The 10,999-nt window shown below is 38.9% G+C and overlaps 1 protein-coding gene across 2 annotated transcripts; it reads left to right on the top strand.

Annotated features, from left to right (window-relative positions):
• Positions 1-2,095: 2,095 nt before the first annotated feature.
• On the top strand, positions 2,096-10,929 carry LOC108553518 (glucose dehydrogenase [FAD, quinone]). 2 transcript variants are annotated; one of them, XM_017908485.1, is made up of 4 exons: positions 2,096-2,169; positions 6,925-7,152; positions 8,480-8,650; positions 9,192-10,928. In XM_017908485.1, exons 2-4 carry the CDS (start codon positions 6,957-6,959, stop codon positions 10,691-10,693), a joined length of 1,869 nt encoding a protein of 622 aa, XP_017763974.1. In that variant the 5' UTR covers positions 2,096-2,169; positions 6,925-6,956; the 3' UTR covers positions 10,694-10,928. The 2 variants fall into 2 exon arrangements, with proteins under 2 accessions (XP_017763974.1, XP_017764053.1); XM_017908564.1 differs by lacking the exon at positions 2,096-2,169 and adding an exon at positions 3,014-3,075 and having other exon boundaries at positions 9,192-10,929.
• Positions 10,930-10,999: the final 70 nt, after the last annotated feature.

Below are 10,999 nucleotides of genomic sequence, written 5' to 3'. Positions count from 1 at the left end.
AAGTGAGCTTTCGCCGACCCGAGCTTTTTCGGTCGGTAAGAAAGGAAACCTATCTGTGCCAGATAAACCACGAGCGAACAGAGATTTTTGAAGGTCGGCCGAATCGAGTGCGGATGAGTTCGTTGTGATGGCAGGAGGCCTGTGTATCACACATGTGATTTGCGCGGGCGTGCGAAGCGCGGTTCGTTTTTTAGAGCGTCACAAACACGGAGATATAACACAACAGAATAAACTTACTCTCCAAACTTTCAACCGCTGCACTGAGCTTGCAAGCGCGGGTTGAGAGTCCAGATTTCGACAGGTAAGAGCTTCCGGTGTGATCTACGAGCCTGCGTGGTCAAAGTGAGCTTTCGCCGACCCGAGCTTTTTCGGTCGGTAAGAAAGGAAACTTATGTGTGCCGGATAAACCACGAGCGAACTGAGATTTTTCAAGGTCGGCCGAATCGAGTTCGGATGAGTTCGTTGTGATGGCAGGAGGCCTGAGTATCACACGTGTGATTTGCGCGGGCGTGCGATCCGAGGTTCGTCTTTTAGAGCATCACAAACACGGAGATATAACACGACAGTATTTACGTGCTGTACAAACTTTCAACCGTTGCACTGAGCTTGCAAGCGCGAGTTGAGAGTCCAGATTTTGACAGGTAAGAGCTTACGGTGTGATCTACGAGCCTGCGTGGTCAAAGTGAGCTTTCGCCGACCCGAGCTTTTTCGGTAGGTAAGAAAGGAAACCTATCTGTGCCAGATAAACCACGAACGAACAGAGATTTTTGAAGGTCGGAAGAATCGAGTGCGGATGAGTTCGTTGTGATGGCAGGAGGCCTGTGTATCACACGTGTGATTTGCGCGGGCGTGCGAAGCGCGGTTCGTCTTTTAGAGCGTCACAAACACGGAGATATAACACGACAGAATAAACTTACTCTCCAAACTTTCAACCGCTGCACTGAGCTTGCAAGCGCGGGTTGAGAGTCCAGATCTTGACAGGTAAGAGCTTACGGCGTGATCTACGAGCTTGCGTGATCAAAGTGAGCTTTCGCCGACCCGAGCTTTTTCGGTCGGTAAGAAAGGAAACCAATCTGTGCCGGATAAACCACGAGCGAACTGAGATTTTTCGAGGTCGGCCGAATCGAGTGCGGATTAGTTCGTTGTGATGGCAGCATGCCCGTGTATCACACGTGTGATTTGCGCGGGCGTACGAATTGCGGTTCGTTTTTTAGAGCGTCACAAAGACGGCGATATAACAAGGCAGAAATATTGAATATTCCGTTCATACATCCTTATGCCCTTTCATTTTTCCTTCCATACACATTCTAAATGTCACCCAGAACGCTGGAGCCGAAACCGAGGCCACTATTTGTTATCTCCCATGCTGCAGTAACTGTCCAAGCATTCCCACGAACTCACTCTTGAACCCTAAAAATATGCTACAGTAATAACGTTAGTATATTAGCCTGAGGTTTTCTTCTAAGGTAAGTTCTAACATCGATTGCACGAAAAAATAACAATCCTAGAATCGCGAAATTTTTCGTATAGGTCGCTTTCGCAGTACAACAACTATCGTACACCAAAATTACACAAACAAAAATTTGGTCATAAGTCAAGGGACCGACTAAAAAATTTCCTCGCAGGTAAGTTCTACCAGTGATTCTGGGAAAAAATGCAGTCCTAGAATCACTGGCCTTACCCTATGTATAACTTGCGTAGTGCAAGAGCCTATAGATGCAGTGAATGTATCCGAAGATTTTGTCACACCATAAATCGAAAAATTAGTTTCCATACGAAATTATTTAAATTTCAGTAATTATTTCTATCTATATCTTAGAACACTCAGTACATCTTCCATTTCCCTATCATTCTCTCCTTCCAGTTCGAATGTGGGTCTTCACTATCCGTTATCCGACGAAGAATTCCAGTGACCGAAAAATTGAACGTGCCGTGAAGCGACAGTGATCCCTATGTCCACGAGATTCCACGTAATGCGTGAAGTTCCATTTCTATGAGGCGAGCCGGAAGAGAACGACGGTCGTTGACGGGAGGCCGCAGGAGAGGAGGGAAGTAGAGGACCGTTATATGGCGTGTTCGGCTTCAAAAGCTTCGTAACCTGTTCGTTCTCCGGTACTCCGATCTCGATGGATCCAGTATGCGGATACTCGTGGCAGCAGCAAGTTCATGGTCAGTGTTACACCGTCCTCAGGCCGGTTGTCACATCGTTAGGCGAACCCTCCAGTTTTGTCCTTCCTCGGCAAACGATTCTATCGAGGTCTCAGGAGAATTTTCAAACCTGTGACATCTAGAACAAGAGTATCCGAAGAAACATTTTCAGATCTTCTGTAAAGATAGTTCGATAGTGGTCCAAGATCAACTTTGGTAGTGATCCAAGGAGTTGTTGATGCATGGAATTCAAATTCAGTGAAAAACTTAGAGTTGTGAAGAGTTGGACTTCTGTTTTGAGTATAAAGTTTGAACCATGCGTTTATAGTGCATCAGTTCTTGAAGATCAGTTCTGTGACGAATCTTTATTTATTTTGAGAAGCTCGTGTTGAAAACGGTTGACAGGAACCAGTGTCGAGGGATCTAGGAGCTTTAGGAGAGGATTGATTGTTTATTTATTTACGAAGAATTATTTCTAAGATAATTTATTTAATTATTTTGAAGTGTTAGAGTAGCTGAAGGGTTTTAGAGATCTATAAGCACGTTTCCTGAAAAGATTCTCTTAGAATTAGAAGTGAAAAGATGATGTGGCAGAGGACAGGATTAAGGTAGTTACGAGATCAGTGAACGAAGGAAGGTCAGGAAGAATTTATGAAAGAGTAATTTCGTTTGAGTAAATCGTGGATTGACTGTGTGTTACAATTGATGAGGAGTTAAGAAGATTCACAGTCCAATATGATTCCCGTTAGACTGTAATGAATCACGCGTTATGTGGGCTGTGGGAAAGACTGATAGCCAATACCTAGTGTCGAGACCAGAATCTTGTTCCTGAAACACGGACTCGTGATAGAAATTCGAAGTGTATCGATCATTTAGAAGAAAGGAAGCTTCTAGACTCGACGTGATCTAACTGTCTCCTGGAAGTAGGTGAGCAAGTACTGCTTTCCTTTTCAAACACATTAATCCTCCATCGAACGCAAAATTTGTATCCTTGCCAGAATGCACAGAATCGATGCCTAGCATGATTTCGTAGCTACAAAATTTCTTCCATTTTTATTTTCACGTATTCCTAATTTCCAATTTCTTTCAATGGAATTCATTATCTTATGAAGAGGAACAATGTAAATTATTTTGCTAAAGTATATTAATAAAATTAAAATTGAAATATATCATATGAATAACATAAATGACGATTATTTATTACTACTTTCACAATGTTTCAATTATTTTGATCAAATAAATTAATTAAAATATTTTTCAGTGAAATAATTATTGGAAATTGGAATTTTTTACGAGGGTATAATTTAAATGTATTTTAACAATGTTAGGAAAATGATTTGATCGAAAATGGGAGTAAATAATGGATACGACAATAGGTTAGGATAGGTTAGGTATAGAGTTAGATCTATTGAATCTCATGAATATATTCCTATCGAGTATCTCAGGTCTGGGGATATTTCCGTTTAATTCCATGTATTCAGAATTGTCTACATTTGACAGCTATTGATCATCTCCAATGTACCGGGTAAACTACGAATAACCTCCATCGAACTGAACCAGTTTAATGTCTTCACCTATATCAAAATACCTATTACCTAATCAACCCTTAAACGTCACTTTCTTCCAATTTATACAAAATAAGTCGCTCATTGATTCTTCTAATTTAACAAACATTTCACACAATTATCTCATAAGTAATTATAAATACGTAGACCATTAAACGCAAAACGAAAAAAAGAAAATATTAGAGAAAACAGAGAATTAATTAAAATTCCCAACAGAATGAAAATTAAAGAGTTCGAATTTTCACTTTCTAACGTTTTCCAATTTCTAACGATGGTATCTAACGCAAAGTTACTTTTAATTTCTGTATCACTAATTGTTGAATATTTCTCCGTTGCTCCGCGTGTAACAACCTCTCTGACGATGAAAATACGTCAGAGAGAATTGCGGCGATACGTGACAAAAAGCCGAATCAGGAATTATCACAAAACGGAGCTTTTAAATTATAAACGACAAGGCGACGGCACAGAAACCCAGAATACAAAAGACAGACGAGAAAAGTTGGTTATCGCTCGCATGACTTCGTTTTACCATGCAAATAATAATGGTCCGTACTGTGGGCCTGACCTCGTTTAGCTGGTAGTTTGTACAATGCAACCCCGTTGATTCGGACTAAACGGAGCAGCGGGCTTCCGAATTAAATAGCAGACTGCGTTGACAAACTTGCAATTTCCTCTGGATCGCATAAAAATTCGCGACGTGATTATGGTATCGCGTAATCGAATATAATTGACAGAAATGCAGTTGCAGCTTATAAAATAATATCAAAATCCGGTTAGCAATAAGTATAATTTCATCGTGGATAGTAATTATGTTATGTAAAAGATATATTAAAAATGTACTTGTCGCAATTATCGAAGGGAAGACAGCTTTGTGCAAGTATTGCAAACGTATAATAGAAGAATCTATTAATATTACAAATTAATAAATGAATTTTGTCTATTATCAAATTATTGAATTTATGAATTAATGATATTACGAATTTTGTATCTAAAGGTGAACATTTTTGACAACATGGACAACACTTTCTATAGACACTAAAAAGATACGTGTATTAAAGTATTTTTTAAATTAATTTTTAACATTACCAAAGTTTCATGTATATATTATACACGATTTCCAATCAATTTTATGCAAGAATAATAAAAAGACTTTCGACAGATATAATTGAGACATGCTGCATTAACAATTCTCTCCAATTAATTGTTGGCGATGGCAAAATTTCACGTATATATTATATACAATTCCCAACATATTTTATTTAATTAATAACAAAGAAACTTTTGATAGATATTTCGCAATTTCTAAAAACGTCGAAGTTTCACATACACGCAATTCTCAATCCCTCAAATAAAACAGGAAATCAACGAATGCTGGAATTACTGGTTCCCAAATAACGACAACGAATTAAATTAGCATCGATAATTTTGGGTATTCAATATAACCTCTCATTTCATACATCATATGAAACATAATAGTTAACCCTTTGCACATTGCACAAAATTGTTTCTCTATAAATTTATAACAATTCGAAGCTTTCCTCGTATATTCCTAATCTCGTTGACACCTTTCGTGCTGAAATGAAAATAAAATTACATGCATCTCGTCTGAATATTTCACCTGAAGCCACCTTTAATTATCGCCTCGTGTCCTCAACTTAAGCTTCAAGGTATCAAAACAAAGGATGCCTAAGAAACACCACTGCCAAGAGTTGACAGCTTATTATAAAAATACAAAATACGAATGAAAATTAAATAATCCAGCTTATGTTACCCCGTGACTCAATACCTATGACTCAGTGATGCTTGACACGAGAGGCTCAACTTTACCCTAGAAACCTGACATTCTTGATCGAAAGTATTCGAAGAAACGTATTTGCACAGCCTGGTTTCACACGTTCTCGTGAAATTCATAGCACGATCTCAATTTGCGGAAAGTTTTAGCCATAGCACATACGTGAGGATCGTCGTGGCCATGCTGACCGCGTTAATAGAGAATTACTTAACAGCTGAAAGTTTCACGTGTCATTGATATTCCGCTCATGTGCGATTCACCCACGTGTACCACGTCTCTGATTTTTCTTCGACCGATTTCTACGTGGCTGCGAATCGGTTTTTATTCCACAGTATCGAGGGACAGTTCGACCAAGACGGTCACCCCCCATGAACGACCAAGAGGACGCGGTAGCGAGTCTATACCAACGATTTTGTCTACAATACGGATGGTGTTTGTAAGAAAATTGACACCGATTTGGGAAGGTCCAATCTTTATTTTATTCGTCGTTGAATGAGAAGGGAGTAGTTTGGGGGATGCAATTGGCGAAGGAACAGGAGTGATACGAATATGGAGTATAGACTTTATGGGAATTCGATGGGTTAATGTTAGATGAATGTGACCGATATTATAGACTGATTTAGAAGATATAATGGTTTTTGGCAAATCGTGGAATACTTGGAAAGAAAGTTTGAGACGTGAATCAACACAGTTGTGAAATTCAAGATAGAATTACTGCGTTGCAGTACTCGTATTTGATACTAGAACCATTAATCCAATTAAAATGATTGGTCTCAGAATTTTCCTTTTTGTAATTACTAAAAACATATACCTGATTTTCAAGAAATTAGCGTTGAGTCATATCGAGATAGCAGTGTAATTAATATAGTTACTTATTTTCATCGTGCCAGTAAAATTGCATCATCTATGCCGGCTACGTTTAGGTACTCATTAAAGGTCGATAGTTCAAGTGATAACAAATTACTAAATTTTTAAACGGTAGAGTATGAAAGTCCAATACGTTTTCATATTTTCAATAATTTAATTTCAATTTTAATTATCATATTTATAATACGATACATAATTAATAACCTAATTCGAATTCTATTGTTCTTTAAATGACCCTTTATGGTGTCCAGAAATTAAATAATATTTCTTTGAACAACCCCATGTGATCTGTTGAGAAAATAATTTCGAAGGTGAAATAAAATGAAAATAAATCTACGATGCTCCTATATTTTTGCGTATTATAAAATCGATCATCGATATAAATCTCTAAAGGAGTTGACAATACCTTGTACATCCATTTAAATTAAAGCAGACAACGATTGGAACTCTATTAGCATCGCTTAGACGTGTCTATTAATAACTTCCTATTAATTTATAAATTCTAATTTCTGAATGAATTTATCAATAATCCAAAGCACCTTGATATTACAGACGATCGATAGAGGGAATCATAGGAATACAAGATGGAGATCGAGAGCGTTTTAACCGGAGGTTTAACCTCGGTATCAACCGGACTCTCATGGTTCTTTCCAGTGCTCGCGGCTGCACTAGTCTATTTCCAATACGAAGTAATGGATAATGAAGCACCACCGATTAATATACCTTCCGAAATACTCCTGCCGTCTTACGATTTTATCGTGGTGGGATCTGGCTCCGCAGGTACTGCATTAATATTACATATTAGTATTTATTATTAATAATTGACACTAATCGGGCTCTGGTGGTTTTTAATCTTGAACTGATGGTTTTCAAACTTTTAATTAAAAATTTAGCATTCGACATTGTTACTTCGATCAGCTGTCTTTCCAATCTTTTTCTAAATTCAGGTCTAATCAATTTTTCAATATCTCCCGATTTTTCCTAAGTTTTTCATATTTTATTTCTTCTATTTTATTTTATTTTATTTTTATTTCTTCATCTACTAGTCATTTGACTGGTTATGGTAGGTTTAATGTAAATGTAGAAACTAAAAATTAGTAATAATTATAAATACTAGTTATGGTAATAATTGCGAAAAAAATATATTATTACTACTAATATTTTTAGTATATTATTACTACTGTACACGTCACTATGCTGATGATTATTTAAAAGTTAAATTATTACATTACTGATGATTATGAAATATTTTAAAGCCTCGAGATGGTACTGGAACCACTGGTAGTGGTTAAGATTAAAGACTTATCATTTTATTTTCCAATTTACATTTTTTCCGAAACTGTTCTTATATCTACGTTGTTATTCGAGATACTTCCGCTTCCGTTAAAATCTCGCGTCTCAGAGATAGATCTAGAGACCGGTCGAAATCAGGTGCACAGTTCCACTGTTCTTATTTAAAAAAATTCTTAACAAGTTTCGCTGCATTTCACTCGTAACATTTAGATTTTCACGATTTTTTAAGAAATTGCAATCTATTCCATTCATGAAATATTTCTTCCATGCTTCAGTAATCCCAGAAATGACTGAGAAAAATGATCGTAATTAATAATTATTTTATCAAACCTTCACGAATCAATCAATCATTAATACCAAACCTACCAAGATTAAAAGACAGGTGATTGAAGACGAAGTAAAGCTGTGGAAAAGTGGAATAACGAGAGACTTTGAAAAATTGATTAAGTATATGGGAAGAGGAACCACGAAAACGAATAATTATGACAATAACATTGGAGTACAGAATTCTTAATGATGATTTAAAAAATGGTCCCGTAGGCCATGGTAGGTTTACTACTAAAGAAAGCTCGATAAACTGGAAAAAGTTCTTCAAAATTAATAAAACTTCAATTCATGCTTTCTTTATATAAACTGGCATTTTTTAAACATATATTAAAACAAACAAAAAATTTTAGGTATATAAAAGAAGTTTAGTTTCATTTCAGAATTATAATTAGGATTCGGTACTTATTATTGTCCATAAGATTGATACTTTACTGGTGCTATTATTGTTCATAAATCTGTATCACGATCGCATAAACTTTCGCTGCAGGAGCGGTAGTGGCGAGTCGTTTATCAGAGATAGAAAATTGGAACGTGCTACTCCTGGAAGCTGGAGGCGATGAAACGGAAATCTCCGATGTTCCTCTTCTTGCTGGCTATCTGCAACTGAGCCAACTCGACTGGCAGTACAAGACGGAACCCGATGGAGACGCCTGTCTAGGTGAATAACAGACTCCCAGTAGCTACGATAATCATCTCGACCTAATACCCACCCTAACCTGTCTCTAATTCCAAAGCAGTACCGAATTTTAATTAACCAATGAACTTCTAGCTAATTAATAAAAACTATCGGACTGAAAATTTATTTTCATTGAAAAGGTCGAATTTAAGAAAAAAGGAAATAATATATCTGTTCGTATCACAACCTATGGCTAGCAGAACTAATATATGGCTGAAAGAAGTCTTCACTCCGAGCGAGTACTACGTGCATTACTTAAGCAAATAAATTATCTTACATAATGATTATTCCAATTGCTTATAAATATGTAACAAAAAACAAAAGACAGGGATCATAGTGATGCCTAAACTAGCAGGCTTTCTGCAGCACTCATACATCACCTGCTATCAACTTTAACAAGATTTACTACCGTAAATCAAAGAACGAGTCTCTAACTGAATCTAATAAGACATTCATCAGATCCATCAATATCCACTCGTAACTTCCATACACCATCACTCTACCTGCCAATTTGTTTCTACAGCAATGGAGAATGGTCGCTGCAACTGGCCGCGTGGCAAAGTGATCGGTGGGAGCAGTGTGTTGAACTATATGCTGTATCTCCGAGGCAACAAGAAGGACTACGACCTGTGGGAGCAGCAAGGTAACCCGGGATGGTCTTCCAGGGACGTTCTCCACTACTTCAAGAAGTCGGAAGACAACCGGAACCCCTACCTAGCTCGCACACCTTATCACGCAACTGGAGGGTACCTAACCGTGCAAGAAGCGCCATGGCACACTCCTCTGGCTACTGCGTTCGTTCAAGCCGGCCAGGAAATGGGTTACGAGAACAGGGACATCAACGGGGAGCAGCAGACTGGGTTCATGATAGCCCAGGGAACCATCAGACACGGAAGTCGATGCTCCACAGCGAAGGCCTTCCTGAGACCAGCCAGGTTGCGCAAGAACCTACACGTGGCCATGTACGCTCACGTCACGAAGATTCTAATCGACCCGAAATCCAAGAGAACTTACGGAGTGGAGTTCGTCAGGAACAAACAGATGTTCCGTATCCGCGCCAAGAAGGAGGTGATCGTTTCAGCAGGTTCGGTGAACTCCCCGCAGCTACTGATGCTGTCGGGAATAGGACCTAAGGAAGACCTCTTGCAGCATGGAATACCGGTGATCCAGGACCTAAGGGTCGGCTATAATCTCCAAGACCACGTCGGACTAGGAGGTCTGGCGTTCATGGTGAACAAAGAGATCTCGGTGGTGGAGAAGAGACTGTACAATGTTCAGGTAGTGATGCAGTACGCTATCTTCGGCGATGGTCCTTTGACAGTTCTAGGCGGTGTCGAGGGTCTAGCCTTAGTCAACACGAAGTACGTGAACGCCTCTGACGATTACCCGGATATAGAGCTGCATTTCATATCGGGTTCGACGAACTCTGACGGAGGTAGACACCTCAGGAAGATTCACGGGCTAACGAAGAGGTTCTACGACGCTGTGTTTGGATCCATTAACGATAAAGACGTCTGGAGCGTGATTCCCATGCTTTTGAGGCCGAAAAGCAGAGGGATTATCAAGCTCAGGAGCAAGAATCCTTTCGACCATCCGCTGATTTACCCGAACTACTTCAAGGAGCCGGAAGATATCGCGACGTTGATCGAGGGAGTCAAGATAGGGGTCGCTCTGAGTAGAACCGCGACGTTTAGACGTTTTGGCAGTGAATTGAATTCGAAGCAATATCCAGGTTGCAAGCATATCACTATGTACAGCGATCCTTATTGGGAGTGCATGATTAGGCATTATTCCGCGACTGTTTACCACCCGGTGGGCACCTGCAAGATGGGTCCTTATTGGGACCCAGAGGCTGTGGTTGATCCTCAGCTTCGAGTTTACGGGGTCACTGGACTTCGAGTCATCGATGCGTCCATTATGCCAAATTTAGTCAGTGGAAATACTAATGCACCGGTTATCATGATCGGAGAGAAAGGGTCTGATATGATAAAGGAGTTCTGGCTGAAGAAACGGGATCGGGGATGAACGGACGCGTCATTGGAGCAAAGTGATTTTGTGATTATTTAAAAGAAACTTGTAATTTCGAATTTTCGTTAAGTTTAGAGTTAGGTAGCATGAATCGGAACGCCTAGTATTTCGTGAATTGAACAGTTATAAATATTAAGTATAGACGTTGTGAGATAAGACTAGAGGTATCAGTATAACTGAGTTGACGGTGGTATAAAGTTACGCGAAGTTTTGTTACGTATAGACGAAGCTTTTTAAGTTAAGCTGTTGGTGCTGAAACAATTAATCACTGCTAATTTTCAGTGTCCTGTTTGCAAAATTTGT

The sequence above is a fragment of the Eufriesea mexicana genome, unplaced genomic scaffold (assembly GCF_001483705.2).
Source record: "Eufriesea mexicana isolate 0111107269 unplaced genomic scaffold, ASM148370v2 scaffold4744748580, whole genome shotgun sequence".
NCBI classification, from domain to species: Eukaryota; Metazoa; Arthropoda; class Insecta; order Hymenoptera; family Apidae; genus Eufriesea; species Eufriesea mexicana.
Note: the sequence above shows the minus strand (reverse complement) of the source record. Positions and strands in the feature narration are given on the sequence as shown.